This window comes from Asterias amurensis, chromosome 3, assembly GCF_032118995.1.
Source record: "Asterias amurensis chromosome 3, ASM3211899v1".
NCBI classification, from domain to species: domain Eukaryota; kingdom Metazoa; phylum Echinodermata; class Asteroidea; order Forcipulatida; family Asteriidae; genus Asterias; species Asterias amurensis.
In genome coordinates, this window is record NC_092650.1 from 8,643,243 (window position 1) to 8,661,282 (window position 18,040).

Sequence of the window (18,040 nt, forward strand, 5' to 3'; positions counted from 1 at the left end):
TATAAATGTTTGAGCATAACCAACGACAGGAAACTTTATTCTCAGCATGATAATAAAACGGGAATAAACGGGAATCAAAGTTGGGGACCGAAAACATATGAGGGTCGATAACGTATGACGCTACGATACAATAGTACTTTCACTTTTTCAGTCAAAGAAAGTTCAATTTAAATTAGGCTTTTCCAACGAACCCTATTCATAAAACTTGTTCTTATCTTGCGGCAATGCCCCCGTTTACCCCATGCCTGGAAAGGCCATCCTTTCTGGGTAGGACACATTTCAGTTTATGGCGCAATTAGACACTGGACACTTTTGGTAAGTGTCAAAGACCAGTCTTCTCGCTTGGTGTATCTCAACATATGCATAAAATAACAAACCTGTGACAATTTGAACTCAAATGGTCGCCGAAGTTGCGAGATAATAATGAAAGAAAAAGCACCCTTGTCACACGAAGTTGTTTGCTTTCAGATGCTTGATTTCGGTCCATCAATCCTAAATCCGAGGTCTCGAAATCAAATCAATGGAAAATTACTTCTTTCTCAAAAACTATGTCTTCAGAGGGAGCCGTTTCTCACAATGTTTTATACCATCAACCTCTCCCAATTACTCGTTACCAAGTAAGGTTTTATGCTAAAAAGTATTTTGAGTAACCCAATCCACTGAAAGCTTTAGAAACAATACGGGTCTGAATAGCGGAAATTCTTTGATTTTAATTTTACACTATGCATGAATACCGGCACAGCTTGAGAAAGACAACACAAACTTTGCAGCTCATTAATATGGCATATAAACATAGCTGCATAATTCTCAACTCCCTCACAAAACCGATTCACCTGTGGTATTTGTAACAAAACGAACTTCATTAATACAGACAAACAAACAATTATTGACACCACTTTTATAAAGAAGTAACTATCATGTACACTGATGACTATCTAGTAAATAAAAAGTGTTATTATGGAATGTTAAAAGTTTAATATTAATATTTATATTATAAAATATGGATCATCATAAATATATTATTGACATTAAAAGATCACCAAACAGAAAGTGTTCACCAAACAGAAATGTTCACCTGAGTGTAGACCATGTTATGTAACCTTTTGTTTAAAAGAGTGACCATGTGCCGTCAAGGGCCTTTTCTGGTCATATGGGAAATTTTGAATTTTGTGTTATAATTCAAGATAGACTCAATAGTTTAAAACAAAAATAACAACTTAAGAAATTTGAGAAGTACTCCTTCATCATCTTAAAAGTTGTTGAAAATAAAACAATGGAAAATCTCTATACAAAATATCAGATTTTATGTTTTCTTCCCTTGGGCTGCATTACAAACATTCCTGCAGGAAGTTCAGGCTTGTAGGCTGTTTTGTAAACAAGTGGTGTACGCATACTTCATGGTCTATAAATTGCCCATTATTTGTTCCTAAAAAGAATGTTCTACACTAAAATCAAAGTCACACTTAGAATAAATACTGGTTATTAAAATGGCATAAATGAAATTAAAGGGCCTTTCCACACTTAGGAATGGATATGATTTAATGCAGATAAAAATACTTTAAAATGGGTATAAAAAAGCATGTTTAATGTACTAATTGAGTGAATAAATACCCAAACCTCATTCTAATGTCTATACAGGACTACTAATTTATCTCAAAGTTCTCTACAGCTTCAGAAATACGAAAGAATAGTATATAGTCACAAAATGGACTTCAATTACTTTTTTCAAAGTTGTTAAGAGAATTAAAATGGACATCGTAACATCTGGAATATCTGAACACATCATGCCCCAGAAGTATTGAAAATCAACACAGTCCTAATTGATTACTGTAGCGATCAATCAGTGCGAGTGCAGCTTACTGCAATGCACACTGCAAGCACAAATCATGTCAAACTGTCACATAACCAGATACCCAGACCAAACAATTTAAAAAACTCTAGCTGAGTAAAGGAACCAAACCCTGTAGCACTGACTGCAAATCGAAAATATATGACCATATACATTACAAAAAAAAGTATCCCAAAAATATATCACAACAGGATTATTATTATAGTAGTATTAGATATTATTTGTTACATCATATACATGTTGAACACTTTTCTTCTGTGTTTTAGAAGTTAAGCAGAATGCTAAGATGCTAAGCATGATTAAAAGAACGAGTGATGCCACAGCAACCAGATACCACCAGGTAAGCGTGAAAGACTCATCATTGTACTTGACATCTGTGAGAAAAAAAACAGGAAAATAGTAAGTGAAAAAAAGGGGAAAATGGGAACATTGAAATTGGATTCCCGAGACTATACAATACAATTCCCAAGAGTTTACTAACAATAGTGTAGCTATTTCACATGTGTTTGTAACTTACCTTCTTGACATAGAATTCCTGAGAAACCTGAAGTACAATTACACCTTATCCCTTCAGAGTAAGCATCTGAGGAGCAGGTTCCACCATTCATACATGCACATGGATCCGCTATTTCATCTGGCAAAGCAAGAACAAAGATTAACTAGTCTTTATTTATGTTTGCAAAAAATAGTCAATGGTCCTACATGTATGTGTCAACAGAGTCTTTCTCAAAGGCTAAATGACAACATACTTCAAACAATTCTTACAACAAACATGAACAGCTAACTAAGTGAAACATAAGCAGTGAAGTGGAAATACATGAATGGGGTTAGAAAGCATACAAAAAACCCAAAGGGTTAACCATTAATAGGGGGACGAAAGGAGGGGAGTTCGTGTTTGCAATAAACGCACTTGACTTTAAGAACCAGAAATCCTTTACAAGATTCTGATCAAGAACCAGAAATCTTATTAACGATTCTGATTTTCTCATGTTATTATTGACAAGTCCAAATAATTCATTGAGTTTTATCAGCTACAACAAACACAATATGAAAACAAGGAATCTTATAGGTTCATACCTGCTATAAAACGTCCAATCTTTTCTTTAAGGTTTGAGGTCTCTCTCCTCCTTCTGAAGGCACCTGTGAGAACAAAGAAATCACAATTATGATGAGGAACATTTCTGGCATGAAAATTGGTTGTTCTCGAGAATAGTCTATACTTTAAGAGCACACTAGCTGTGAGGTTTCATCTTTGTAGTTTCTTAAAACGAATGGACGACATACAGTGCATCATGTGTCACATTTTATAGGGGACGTTTTTTTAAAACATAACATTCAGGAAACTTTTTCATACTGCATTGTTCAACAAGCTTGAACAGAACTTCAAACTTTGTATTGAAGAACAACATACAGCACAAAGGTGGTTGTTGATCAGTAAACAAATCTTTCCCCGATTGCTGAAACAAATTAAGTAAAACTACACCACCATTGTTGAGAAGTGACTGTAGCTGTAGATTGGTAGCTTGGGTTCTTATTTTGTGCACAAGTTATCTTAGCACGCGTAACCTAGTGTGGCTTAATTTCCCATCCAAAAGAAATAAAGAACAGATTTGCAACATCAACCAGGGTCGGTTTCACAAAGAGTTCGAACTCGCCTTATCTCGAGCGCTTCCAAACTTAGGATAAATATTAAAGTCATAAGATTAATCCTCAGTTAGGAAGAGTTGTGAAATCGACGACAGGCCAGATGGGGATTTAAATTCACATTCTGAAACTGAACAAATATGTCTCAAAAGAGGTCTCAGCCACGATATTCTCAATACAATGTGTATTTGACTCATAACGTTTTTCATGCAAGTCAACAAGTTGAGGTGTTACAATATTGTCTTGTGAAGTCCCTAGCATTCTGATAGTATTTGGATTATAAGAACAAGCTTACCTGGTACACATATATAGTCATTGGAACTATAGAAACAGTTTTCATTATCTCTGCATGGTCGAGTCTGGCATGGGTTCAGTACAGGGGCTGTAATGTCAAATAAATGTGTCTTTGTAAAAACTATGCAATATGTGAGAATATTTCTTCATCTTCAACATAACGTCATTTGTTGCACTGACATACTGCTTAAACATGGGATTTACATGCATTCAACATCTTAATTTCAAACATAGACCAAAAGAATGTATTAGCTATTTACATGCATCACAATCCATCAGTTTAAAGTACCATCCTTGCTTATTAATGTGCCTCATGACAATCAAGTTTTAATATTATACTAGTTTTTAATCAGACTGCTTATATACATACAATGGGCCGTACTCATTAAAACAGCAATTGCTTTTTCTAGGCTTTTGCTTACATCTTTATACATACATCTGTAAAAGATGTAAGCAAAAGCCTAGAAAAAGCAATTGCTATTTTTTTTTATGAATACGGCCCATTGTCTCGAGATTATGTTTGATATTGAGATTAAGATAACAAAGACTACCTACCATCTTAAAAAACATCACCTCTTCAAAAGTAAACAACTATCAAAGTGTTTAGCCTTCGAAACAACCTAAAAAATAAAGTTGTATTTAATATAAACTTACTTGACAGAGTGATAGTGAATTCACAAGTTGCCACGTTGCCTGCTGCATCAGTGAAGTTATACATAACCAGCGTGATGCCCTCTTCAAACACATCTCCCGAGTTTTTGTTACTAGTCTGCACAGCCTGCTCTCCTGAGTTATCAATGGATGTAGGTGTATTCCACATGACAATCATAAACTGGTTCCCTGCAGGAATTACAAAGGCCTGACTGGACGGGCAGTTGATGATGCTTGGTGGTAAAACATCCGCTACAATCAAACAAATTATTATCACGTCAAGTCTAATCAATCGGTGAAATCAAACTTCAATCAAAGCAAAATCAATTTAGTAGCAGTGACCTCGCTTGACCTCTATCCATCTCCTGCCATAGGCCTCAAGAGTTTCATTACATCCACTGATACTCAATGAGTTATCCTCATTAATGAATAGAGGCCCAAATTAAAGGTTACTTTGAACCAGAAGTCCGAGTTTGGTGACATTGGCCTATTATTGTAAGTATGGGTTAGTTATTTTCATTGTATTGGTTCCCAATACTCCTTAAATCACACTGAGATTGAAAACTTATCATGCTTATTGCTTTGCCCTACACCAGTTTAGGACTAGTAGTTGGAGCAAAATGTGACCATCCACCACCAATGGGCTGTAAAGTTGACACTTTTACTGTTATGGGCTAAATGCATTTTCGGAGAGAGTGTGTAATCAGCTTCAAAACGATACCATCCACATTTAAATCAGACTTTTCTTGACGAAGTTATGATTTCTCAAACCACCTACTTTTTTATTCAGATTTCTCAAAGATTTCTTGAAAACCCAAACAATTTAATAGGCTCTGCCATGTGCAAATGCGACTTTACAGCCCATTGGTGGTGGATGGTCACAAATGTCCTTGTGATCATTTTCAAGAGGAAAGTGAAGAAAACAAAAAGGTTCCAGAGAGTTTTTAATCCTTACCTTCTCTAACCACTATGATATCAAATGAGCATTCTTCCCGATTGTTGCGATCATCACTGAATGTATACATGACTCTCGTTACTCCTTCAGGGAATGAATCCCCAGGGGTGTGAGTCTTAATGAGAGAGGGCGCTTCACCAGATTCATCCATAGCTGATGGCTCTGTCCATCTAACAACAATGTTAGGCTGTGTTAGTGGAAGATCTAGAATCATGTTGGCAGGACAACCTGTGATGACTGGTGGGACATCATCAACTAAAGGAAAACAAGAAATAGTATTACAGTCTAAAGATTTTTAAGTTATTGTTTTTCTTCCTATTGACAAGTATAATTATTACTACTTTAGAAAGTTTCAATCTCTAATCCATTATAAAAACATGATTGTGAATTCTGCTACCAAGTTGATGCTGAACCGTAGGAAGTAAATAAGGGATAACTCATTACAACAAGACACATTCGTCTGTACAACCATATCCCTCTTTATAAAATCATCAAAAATCCAGAAAATATCAGAGTATTGTCCCTGGTTTCACCCACAAACAAACCAGCCCTGCAGACTCACCACCCTCCCAAGCTTTGTGAAAAAACAAAAAAACAAAAAACCCAGGCACGTTACATGAATGGGATTTGAACCACTGACCCCTATAACTCCAAAGCAGTGCCATTTATGCGAGGGTTTTGGGTGGGCAGTGCTGGCATGCGCCAGTGTGTGTGGGTGAAACCAAGATGAATATTCTTTATCCCTGACGCAAATTTAAGTGCTATTCATAAATACCTCAGACAGTTGGTGGAGAGCGCGTCACGTGGGAATGTATAAACCTAAGATTATCACACGGAACGCAATTCATAGCTATAGTAACAGCGCGTAATCTAAGCATGCGCACGTAATCTAAGCGTGCGTACACACAACCCAGGCGCATCAAACAGATTCTTCACAGTTTTTGAAAAAAATATTTCAAACCTTGAATTTTCAATTGTTAAAAAAGTATCTATAATTGTATTTTTTTTAAGTTTTTTAACAAAAGGGCATTTATGAATGGGAATAAAAGAGTACTGACTTGTTCTTAAACGTCCATTTAAAACCTTGTAGGGTCGTTGCCGTGCGAGAAAGGCCCTCACATGGCCGTTGACCCTGCCGGCTTTAAACGGCCGTTGAAGAACTCGTCGCTACCCTTTCATTCCCTTATCAAAGATAGTATGAGCTTCTCCATGAAAAGACTTTTTTTTTCTATAGACAAATCAAAGTACCTGATTGAACAGAGACAATGAATGAGCAGTTGGCTTGGTTATCTGCTTGGTCACTGTAGGTGTATGTAACAGTTGTATCTCCAAGTGGGAACTTAGAGCCTGGAGCATGAGTCTGAACTAATGTAGGCTCAACACCAGAGTCATCAATGGCATAGGGTTCAGCCCAGATTGTAGATGCCCCTTCATCAACCTCAGATAGCAGTAAGGACACACTGATGCTCTCCGGACATGCAAATACCATCGGTGGCATATCAACTAAAAAAGCAAAACGTTGGAAATAAAAGATTGTAAGGAGATGTCCAAAATAGCCAATACAGACTTTGATGAGTTCAGTACTGTACATATCCACAAGATTGTAAGATGTTAAAATTAGCCAATCATAAAATACAGAGGATACTGCTAGTTTACTAAACTTTCAAAGTAATTAATATTTTGACCAGTTCAGTCTAGTACTGTACATATCAACTTACTAAAAACTACTCATGGATTTTTGTGATAAACGGAACAAAGACATCCAACACTGGCAATGCCAGATGTTTGTTGATTATAAGATACAAATTTGACAATTGTGTTAACATTTTTTGGCTTGTTTGCAGTAGTTTGGTATTCAGGCCCAACAGCTGCTAAACGGCTGATATTGTGCTTACTGTACGCCGCTATTAAGCACAGGAAAAAGGAAGGCTCGTGTGCTTACTGTACGCTGCTATCAAGCACAGGAAAAAAGAAGGCTTGTGTGCTTACTGTATGCCGCTATTAAGCACAGGAAAAAGGAAGGCTCGTGTGCTTACTGTACGCTGCTATCAAGCACAGGAAAAAAGAAGGCTTGTGTGCTTACTGTATGCCGCTATTAAGCACAGGAAAAAGGAAGGCTTGTGTGCTTACTGTAGGCCGCTATTAAGCACAGAAAAAAGGAAGGCTCGTGTGCTTACTGTATGCCGCTATTAAGCACAGGAAAAAGGAAGGCTTGTGTGCTTACTGTATGCCGCTATTAAGCACAGGAAAAAGGAAGGCTCGTGTGCTTACTGTACGCCGCTATTAAGCACAGGAAAAAGGAAGGCTCGTGTGCTTACTGTACGCTGCTATCAAGCACAGGAAAAAAGAAGGCTTGTGTGCTTACTGTATGCCGCTATTAAGCACAGGAAAAAGGAAGGCTTGTGTGCTTACTGTATGCCGCTATTAAGCACAGGAAAAAGGAAGGCTTGTGTGCTTACTGTATGCCGCTATTAAGCACAGGAAAAAGGAAGGCTCGTGTGCTTACTGTACGCCGCTATTAAGCACAGAAAAAAGGAAGGCTTGTGTGCTTACTGTATGCCGCTATTAAGCACAGGAAAAAGGAAGGCTCGTGTGCTTACTGTACGCCGCTATTAAGCACAGGAAAAAGGAAGGCTCGTGTGCTTACTGTACGCTGCTATCAAGCACAGGAAAAAAGAAGGCTTGTGTGCTTACTGTATGCCGCTATTAAGCACAGGAAAAAGGAAGGCTTGTGTGCTTACTGTAGGCCGCTATTAAGCACAGAAAAAAAGGAAGGCTCGTGTGCTTACTGTATGCCGCTATTAAGCACAGGAAAAAGGAAGGCTTGTGTGCTTACTGTATGCCGCTATTGAGCACAGGAAAAAGGAAGGCTCGTGTGCTTACTGTACGCCGCTATTAAGCACAGGAAAAAGGAAGGCTCATGTGCTTACTGTACGCCGCTATTAAGCACAGGAAAAAGGAAGGCTTGTGTGCTTACTGTATGCCGCTATTGAGCACAGAAAAAAGGAAGGCTTGTGTGCTTACTGTATGCCGCTATTAAGCACAGGAAAAAGGAAGGCTCGTGTGCTTACTGTACGCCGCTATTAAGCACAGGAAAAAGGAAGGCTCGTGTGCTTACTGTACGCTGCTATCAAGCACAGGAAAAAAGAAGGCTTGTGTGCTTACTGTATGCCGCTATTAAGCACAGGAAAAAGGAAGGCGGGTGTGCTTACTGTATGCCGCTATTGAGCACAGGAAAAAGGAAGGCTCGTGTGCTTACTGTATGCCGCTATTGAGCACAGGCAAAAGGAAGGCTCGTGTGCTTACTGTAGGCCGCTATTAAAAGAACACGATGCCTTGGATCGGTCGAGTTGGTCTTTGAAAAGCGTTCTGTAACCGTTTTTCATAAAATACATATGGGTAGAAAGATGTTGTACAAGTAGAATACAAAGGTCTACACAAACATGCCTCGAAATTGCACGGTTTTCCTTTTACCTCGTTGACTAACACGGTCTGCCATTTATGGGAGTCAAATTTGAATAAAAAATGGCTTTAAAAGCTAATAAATAATGAAGATCCAAACTAACCTGGTGTAGTTTTGACAAAGAAGACACAGTTAGCTTGATTGCCAGCTGCATCAGTGAAGGTGTAGACTACTGTAGTAGTATTACCACTGACTATACTCCCTGGTTCAAGTGACTTATTTAGGCTTGGTGCTTCTCCAGAGTTATCAACTGCTGTAGGCTCAACCCAGGTTGCCTCATTGACCCCAGGAGGTAGGACAACCGTGGATGGACAACCACTGATTACAGGGGGTACATCATCTATAGTTAAATGTAAAAGAAAACCACATAAATACATGTACAGGCATAATTTTCCAGAAACATTATTACCATTAGGCACAATATGTCAGGGCAATGGGCACATACTTAAAGGCAGTGGACACTATTGGTAATTACTCAAAATAACTATTAGCATAAAACCTTACTTGGTAACAAGTAATGGGGAGAGGTTGATGGTATAAAAAGTTGTGAGAAACAGCTCCCTCTGAAGTGAAGTAGTGTTCGGAAAGGAGTAATTCTCCACGAATTTGATTTCGAGCCCTCAGATTTAGAATTTGAGGTCTCCAAATCAAGCATCTGAAAGCACACAACTTAGCGTGCGACAACATTTTTTTCTTCTTTCATTAATATCTCACAACTTTGATGAGCGATTGAGCTCAAGTTTTCGCAGGTTCGTTATCTTATGCATAAGTTGAGTTACACCAACTGTGAAGGCTAGTCTTTGACAATAACCAATAGTGTCCAGTGTCTTTAAATGCCAAGATTTCTAGTATGATTTTAGTTAGCAATCTGTCAATTAACAGTCAAGCCAATTTAAAACTGTTTCTCACAATGAATAAACTACTTCACACCAGATGATGGTTTTTTTCCCGTTTTTTTTCTTGACAAACATATTAAGACCCAAACAACTTCAAATAACCTTGTTTTTTTCCTCAATTCTTTGCTTGCAGCAGTCGGCTGGCAAAAATATCCTCCTGGACTTACCAGAGTGTTAACACCTAACTGTGCTTCATTTTAACTCATACAAATAGGAAAAACAAGTTCTGGGAAAAAATGCCTTGTAAAATCCCTTTTCAATATGTAACCCCAAGATTAGAGACCTTTGTCCCTTTATTTAACAATGGCAAGAGTGGACAAGCTACCACCATTGTTTGTCATTAAATTTGGCTCAATCATAGAAAACTCTGAGGGTTCTGAGAATCTAGGTAGATTTCTGGCTGTGGCTCACAAACGTCAACGTCAAATTAAAGAGCTTATTATGAGAACCTTTATTGTCTTTCCTTTCTCAAGTCAAGGTGATTATGTGGTAACGAGATATTCAAAGGGACATAAATACTCAAAATTTTTGGAAATATATTACAGCGGGTGGGCATGGAATAATACCGATGGATGGAAGTTAATAGAAAAGTAGGGAATATTCCACATGACATGATGATGACAAATGTACCAACCTCCAAGACGGATAACCAAGAATACACAATTGGCTTGATTGCCTTGAGCATCAGTGAATGTATAAGTCACCATTGTTATCTCATCTAAGAATGTAGATCCTGGGGTATGGGATCTAATGGTGTTAGTCACTGGACCAGCATTGTCTGTTGCTGTAGGCTCTGACCAACTAGCGGTGTTGCTACCGTATGGGATGCTCACATTAGATGGGCAGTTCATAACAACTGGAGCGATTTTATCTGTGACGGAAGAAAGCAAACAATTTCAAAAAATGAATGAATGAATCTTTGAAGCAGAAACTTCTTTTTAGGCTGGCTGATACAATCACAGGGCGTAAACAAAGAAAATATGTTGAGGACCCGCAGCCAGCATCAACTTTCAGTTTTGGGGTCTTGTGACCAGAAGTTTCTTCGATTTGCTACAACCCTTGGCTAATTTCACAAGAACCTTAGGAACTTTTCATTTTCACAAAAAGCAGATATGATATGCCGTAAATATCAGTAAAAAAAATACAGAAAGACGTACCAAGTGTGACAATCACAACAAATGTGCAGTTAGCCTGGTTCCCTGCATCATCAAAGAATGTGTAAGACACAGTGGTGTTTCCTTCAGAGAAGTTGGTTCCCGGTTCATGTGACTTGACGACGGTAGGAAGGTTACCAGAGTTATCAGTAGCTGTTGGTTCTATCCAGTTAGCAACAGTCATACCAAGAGATAGGATAATATCTGATGGACAGTCACTTATTACTGGAGGTACAGTATCTGGGGAAATAACAGAGATACAACTCAGTGTAAGAAGTGCAGTACATCAATCTTAAACAGAAAAGACAAAATGTTTAAATTTGAGTGAATGGCTTTCCCAGATCTACTTTAAAATCAACAAACCAAACCTACCGAATGTAACAACCACAAGAAATGTGCAAGTAGCCTGGTTCCCTGCATCATCAATGAACGTGTACAATACAGAAGTATTTCCCTCAGCAAAGTTGGTTCCCGGCTCATGTGACTTGATGATGATAGGAAGGTTACCAGAGTTATCGGTAGCTGTTGGTTCTATCCAGTTAGCAACAGTCATACCAAGAGGTAGTACAATATCTGATGGACAGTTACTTATTACTGGAGGGAGAGTATCTGGGGGAAATAGTAGAGATACAACTGATTATAAAAGGAATGTTATTCATAATGTGAAACAATACAGTGTCCCCTGCACACCTTCTTTCCCCTGACTCTGTTAGTGCAGGAAGATACAAGAAATACTGGAAAGACACCAATTACTTGTAAAGTCCATACCCCTAACAAACCTCAAGTTTTCACTTACACATATGATCATCATAATTTTCGAAATTTTCACAGCTTAGTTGCCTGGGTTTGGGATAAATTAATTAGTCAAACAATGAATACACTTTCCCTTGAAAAAACACGATCCTGGATAATCAACGGAATGGTCTGGGTGTAGGAATGCTTCACCTCATTTAAATGTAGATCAAAGCAAGAAAGTGAGAGACAAGCAAACTTACACAAGACTGAATTAAATCAGAGAAGAAAACAAAACCGGAAAGCAGTTAGTGTATTTATTGTGTTTGATTTTTACATTAACAAAAAATAGACAAAACAAAACGCAACAGCTGCCATTTTGAAGCTGTTCAAGTTTAAATCTGCATTTAATGTGTATAATATGACCAGGGTTGTAGCTGGACCAGTTCTGGTGGTTGGCTCTAAATCTAATGTAGTCTTCAAAGGGTGAGCGGTTAAACAACATTATTCATGGTTAGATATGGGGTCATCATTGCTGAAGTGCAATTTAGGGGGTGTCAGTGCTGGGCAGCGAAATGTAGTTTGCTCAAAGTGCTGAGCGAAATTTGTTCGCTGGCGCCCCCCTACAGTGTGGTTAAAACACTGTGTTAGCCAATTGTTTAGTTGTTTAGAATTGCATGTGGCTGTTCACAATTTATCAGCATGAGTGATCTTTAAATTCAACAAATAGCAACTGGAAGTATGCATCCAGTTATTCTAAGATGAAAGCCAAACCTTCAAGAGAAAACAAACTTGACTGAATAAAGAAGTTCTTTCCTAATAGTTAGCAAGCTGTCAATAACCATGCTGCAGCATTACTGTTAAAAAGAAATTGCTGAAAATTGTAATAAGTATCTTTAAAATATTTACAATAATACCACTGGACCTACCAAGTGTAACAAGCACAACAAATGAACAGTCAGCCTGGTTTCCTGCATCATCAATGGCAATGTATGACACAGTAGTATTTCCCTCAGCAAAGTTGGTTCCTGGCTCATGTGACTTGACGATGATAGGAAGGTTACCAGAGTTATCGGTAGCTGTTGGTTCTATCCAGTTAGCAACAGTCATACCAAGAGGTAGTATAATATCTGATGGACAGTCACTTATTACTGGAGGTACAGTATCTGGGGAAATAACAGAGATACAGCTCAATGCAAGAAGTGCGGTACATCAATCTTTTTGGTAATTACTCAAAATAATTTTTATCATAAAATCTTTCTTGATTATGAGTAACGGGTAGAGGTTGATAGTATAAAACATTGTAAAAGAACCAGCTCCCTCTGAAGCAATGTAGTTTTCGAGAAAGAAGTAATTTTCCACGAATTTGATTTCAAGACCTCAGATTTAGAACAAGCAAACTCGCAGGACAAAGGAATCGTGACATCCGTGGCGGCTATTTGATGTGGAAGTTAGCGTCCTCGGTTTGCCAAAGCTGGAGAACGGTGTTCAAACCCAATTAGGGGAAAATAGTCACTGGCGTCAAGGGGTCATTATAATAAATAAGCCGTTTTTGACTCTCGGCTGAAAAAGTTGCGCGGTCAGGTGCATTTTTGACTCAAGTTATTTATTTCTAAATGCAAATTTAGAGAGTAAAATGGTTAATAACCAGTATCTACGATGTCTATTTGGCCATAAAAAGGTAATAGTTGAAATATTGAGATCATCCTTCATTGGCTGTTTAAGATGTGGTAGGCAATCCCCAGAGAGTTGTTCAAGGGAAAACCAATGCAGTCAAGTAGGGACGAACTGAAAGCCTTAACCACATACTGCCCCTTAGGATTTAAATCGTCAGGTCCCAAAAGGTGCAAGGCAAGGCAAGACACCACTGCCAACCTGGCTGTCACAGGTCTACTTTAAAATAAAATAAAAAAACCTACCGAATGTACACTGCCAGTAAATGTTATGTAGCAAACCAATTCTGTAATGTTCCCTTAAACAGCAAAAACAAATGTTAAATTTAGATTAACTGGCTCTAAAAACAACAAACCAAGCCTACCGAATGTAACAACCACAAGAAATGTGCAGTTAGCCTGGTTCCCTGCATCATCGATGAACGTGTACAATACAGAAGTATTCCCCTCAGCAAAGTTGGTTCCCGGCTCATGTGACTTGACGATGATAGGAAGGTTACCAGAGTTATCAGTAGCTGTTGGTTCTATCCAGTTAGCAACAGTCATACCAAGAGGTAGTATAATATCTGATGGACAGCCACTTATTACTGGAGGTACAGTATCTGGTGAAATAATGGAGATATAACTCAATATAAGGGGCCATTCAAAATGTTTAATGTTTTAAAATTTCTAAAAACATTGATTTGTTATGCAATATTAAAAATAAAACTACATGTGGTTTGCATTGTGCATGTATAGTACTTTTACTCTTGTGCATGGATGTTAATGCACATTCAGGCCTTGAATTTAACACCGGACCGCAGGCCCAGTTAGTTTAGCCCCTGACTAAAATTTTCATTAACTTTTGTTGTGACCAAAACCCGTGAAGATCGGTGCCAAGTTCAGAGGCTAGCTATGCCTGAGATTTGTTAACCCCCCTCCCCCGAAAAAAGAAATTTTGTTTTACTTTGAAATTAACGGAATCGCCGGCCGAAAAACCCAGGTTGCTCCGTGAAGAAGAGATCAAAAACAAAAAAAAACAATATAATACAATAACTTTGCATAATTTTCTTTTGTGGAGGAATTTTTTTTCAAAATGCATGAAAAAGCTCTTAAGTATACTTCAAACTCACATGAGGTACACAGGAGATGTTGCTGGTTAATGTGGAGGTACAATTGTGTCAGATATATTCCCCCAAGAAAATTAATCTCTGGCAAAAAAAAAAATCATGTGCAAAATCCTCCACTCATGGCTTATACCTGTTGTGTTTAGTCTATGCTCGTGGGGGGCATTCAACAAATTTGCTAAATGAATCGGGACAAACTTGTGCGCAATTCGCATTTTGCGCTCTGCCGAATTGTCAGCTGAATCTGGTGAGAGAGCAAAAGCGTGCACAATCTTCAAATTCATACTCTGTTTGTGTGCCCGCCCAAGTTGATAATTCTGAAAAAACTGCCTGCAATCTGAAGATGTGCATTATTGTTAATTTGTTTTCCCTGTCTGGCCCAAAGGCATGAGAAAATGGTTGCGGTACGTGAAGGACTGCGGTCACTACCTCCATCATGCCATGGTACATGCATATTGATGCGCATTTGACATCCATGGTGGCAGCCATGTTTATTGTGGTTGGAAAGTCATGGATTCCAGTTAACTCGACCACTGCTAGCCAAATTGATTCCGACCAGCTTGACTGTTTACCAACTCGATTGTTGTACCAACTCGATCGTTGTGCTTTCAACTTAAAAGCTCATCTCGTCTGTTGTCCAACCCGTTGGTTGTCCAACTCGACCGCTGCAATTAAAATAGAAAAGTCATCTTGCCCGTTGTGCCGAATCACACGTGGGCCATACTCCTTATGGCGTTTCACATAATGGGTGACGCACATGATATTTCACATAGTGGTGAGTCACGTACATCCTGTACAGATTATAATGTACGTGTTCACATTGTACATTGGGTTACCACGCTCATTTGAACGCTGCTACGCAGGCAAGTAATACAATCTGGCTTTTTTCCGCTTTTATCATTTTTTAATGAAAAGTGAATTTCGATTTTCAATTATTTACCTTGACCCAACCACCCACTAATTAGAAAAAAAGTCAAAACTTAAAAAAAACAAAACAATTTTGAATGGCCCCTAAGAAGTGCAGCAAACTTTCCTTCAATCTTAAACAGTATAGACAAATGTTCACATTTTGAGTAATTGGCTTTCACAGATCTACTTTTAAAACAATAAACCACAATTACCGAATGAAACAACCACAATAAATGTGCAAGTAGCTTGGTTCCCTGCATTATCAATGGCAATGTACGACACAGTAGTATTTCCTTCAGAGAAGTTGGTTCCCGGCTCATGTGACTTGATGATGATAGGAAGGTTACCAGAGTTATCAGTAGCTGTTGGTTCTATCCAGTTAGCAACAGTCATACCAAGAGGTAGTATAATATCTGATGGACAGTCACCTATTACTGGAGGTACAGTATCTGGGGAAATAACAGAGATACAACTCAATGTAAGAAGTGCCGTATATTATTTTTCATCAATTTTAAAGGAACGTTACAGAATTGGTAAGAAACAAAATCGTGAAGATCACAAATTTACATCAAACTTACACAGTCTGATGATGATAATAGTAGAATACATCCCTGAAATATTTCTGTCGGATATGTTATATTTGATGAGATATAACTTATCTAGTTTCGCTTTTGGAGTTTATCGCTCAGTGAGCGTTTTATTCATAGTTTGTTTGCATCGATGTTATGCAAAATGTGTAATCGGCTTTTCACTGTTTTCTCGTGACCCAGTTGGCTGATCGCTCTCACACTTTTCCAGGTTTGTCAGTTTATATATGTGGTGGATTACATTAAATGCTTACACTGCCAGCAAATGTTTTGTAGCAAAACCAATTCTGTAATGTTCCTTTAAACAGCAAAAATAAATGTTAAATTTTGATTTACTGGCTCTAAAAACAACAAACCAACCTACCGAATGTAACCACCACAACAAATGTGCAGTTTGCCTGGTTCCCTGCATCATCAAAGAATGTGTATGACACAGTAGTATTTCCCTCAGCAAAGTTGGTTCCCGGCTCATGCGACTTGATGATGATAGGAAGGTTACCAGAGTTATCGGTAACTGTTGGTTCTATCCAGTTAGCAACAGTCATACCAAGAGGTAGTATAATATCTGATGGACAGTCACTTATTACTGGAGGTACAGTATCTGGGGAAATAACAAAGATACAGTTCAATATAAGAAGTGCAGTATATTGCTTTTCATCAATCTTAAAGGAACATTACAGAATTGGTAACAAACAAAATTGTGAAGATCACAAATTTACATCAAAATTACACGGTCTTATGATGATAATAGTAGAATAAATCCTTTGAAATATTTCTGTCGGAAATGTCGTATTTGATTAGAAATAACTTATCTAGTTTTGCCTTTGGAATTTATCACTCAGTGAGCGTTTTATTCATAACTCTTTCGCATCGAGTTATGCGAAATGTGTAATCGGCTTTTCACTCTTTTCTCGTGACCCAGGAGGCTGATTGCTCTCAAACTTCTCCAGGTTTGTCAGTTTATTTATGTGGTGGACTACATTCGGTGCTTACACTGCCAGTAAATGTTTTGTAGCAAACCAATTCTGTAACGTTCCCTTGAACAGCAAAAACAAATGTTAAATTTTGATTAACTGGCTTTAAAAACAACAAACCACACCTACCGAATGTAACAACCACAAGAAATGTGCAGTTTGCCTGGTTGCCTGCATCATCAAAGAATGTGTACGATACAGTGGTATTTCCTTCAGAGAAGTTGGTTCCTGGCTCATGTGACTTGACGATGATAGGAAGGTTACCAGAGTTATCGGTAGCTGTTGGTTCTATCCAGTTAGCAACAGTCATACCAAGAGGTAGTATAATATCTGATGGACAGTCACTTATTACTGGAGGTAGAGTATCTACGGAAATAACAGAGATACAACTCAATATGGCTGTCAATTTTGAAATCAAATAAAAAGTAAAGAAATTTTGTTAGGAGCACACACTCTTACAAAATTAGTTCACGCAAAACGAAAACTTCACCTACCGAGTGTAACAACAACCATAAATGAACACACTGCTAGGTTCCCAGCAGCATCAATAAATCTGTACGTGACAGTAGTATTTCTATCAGGGAAGCTGTCTCCTGGCTCATGTGATTTGATGAACAGAGGAGATTCACCGGTATCATCAAGAGCTGTAGGCTCCACCCAGTTAGCAATAGTCATACCAAGAGGTAATATGATGTCTGACGGACAATCACTAACTGCCGGAGGTTGGTTGTCTGGGAAGTTACAACAAATTGAAATATTTCGGTTTTGTTCCTCCGATTTATATTTTTTGTTAGTTCAAAATAGTCGACCAACAAACATCAACGAACTTTATAATAAGCATTCATAAACACCCAATTTAACTTATGCGGAACGCAATTAAAGCTTTTAGTAACTGCGCCTAATGTGTGTGTAGAAGCGCATATACACACCATCCGACTTGCACAAAACATCTTCACAAAATTTTTTGAAAATTTGCAAACGTCAAAAATTCGCAAAGTGAAACTGTTTTTAACAAAAGGCACTGGCCTTTATCGCACGGCCACGACCCTGCCGGTTTTAAACCGCCGTTAAAGGACTCGTTGCCACTCTTTTATTCCCTTATTATATAACATTATCAGTGATTTAGTGAGTCTTTTGATAGAAAACCAATTTG

At 38.2% G+C, this 18,040-nt stretch overlaps 1 protein-coding gene across 3 annotated transcripts in view; it reads right to left on the reverse strand.

Moving 5' to 3' along the window:
* Nucleotides 1-928: 928 nt before the first annotated feature.
* LOC139935383 (uncharacterized) overlaps nucleotides 929-18,040 on the reverse strand; it is a 44,385-nt gene continuing 27,273 nt past the window's right edge. For 2 of the 3 annotated variants that reach the window (XM_071929941.1, XM_071929938.1), the window contains 17 exons: nucleotides 17,382-17,618; nucleotides 17,017-17,253; nucleotides 16,278-16,514; nucleotides 15,539-15,775; nucleotides 13,677-13,913; nucleotides 12,568-12,804; nucleotides 11,279-11,515; nucleotides 10,910-11,146; nucleotides 10,387-10,623; nucleotides 8,960-9,196; nucleotides 6,642-6,896; nucleotides 5,394-5,648; nucleotides 4,442-4,690; nucleotides 3,789-3,875; nucleotides 2,927-2,989; nucleotides 2,367-2,483; nucleotides 929-2,223 (listed from right to left, as the gene is read on the reverse strand). In XM_071929941.1, the coding sequence (XP_071786042.1) occupies nucleotides 2,060-2,223; nucleotides 2,367-2,483; nucleotides 2,927-2,989; nucleotides 3,789-3,875; nucleotides 4,442-4,690; nucleotides 5,394-5,648; nucleotides 6,642-6,896; nucleotides 8,960-9,196; nucleotides 10,387-10,623; nucleotides 10,910-11,146; nucleotides 11,279-11,515; nucleotides 12,568-12,804; nucleotides 13,677-13,913; nucleotides 15,539-15,775; nucleotides 16,278-16,514; nucleotides 17,017-17,253; nucleotides 17,382-17,618 (3,560 nt within the window). In that variant the 3' untranslated portion in view covers nucleotides 929-2,059. The remainder of the gene's footprint in view (nucleotides 2,224-2,366; nucleotides 2,484-2,926; nucleotides 2,990-3,788; nucleotides 3,876-4,441; nucleotides 4,691-5,393; nucleotides 5,649-6,641; nucleotides 6,897-8,959; nucleotides 9,197-10,386; nucleotides 10,624-10,909; nucleotides 11,147-11,278; nucleotides 11,516-12,567; nucleotides 12,805-13,676; nucleotides 13,914-15,538; nucleotides 15,776-16,277; nucleotides 16,515-17,016; nucleotides 17,254-17,381; nucleotides 17,619-18,040) is intronic. The other variant, XM_071929940.1, reaches the window with a different exon arrangement.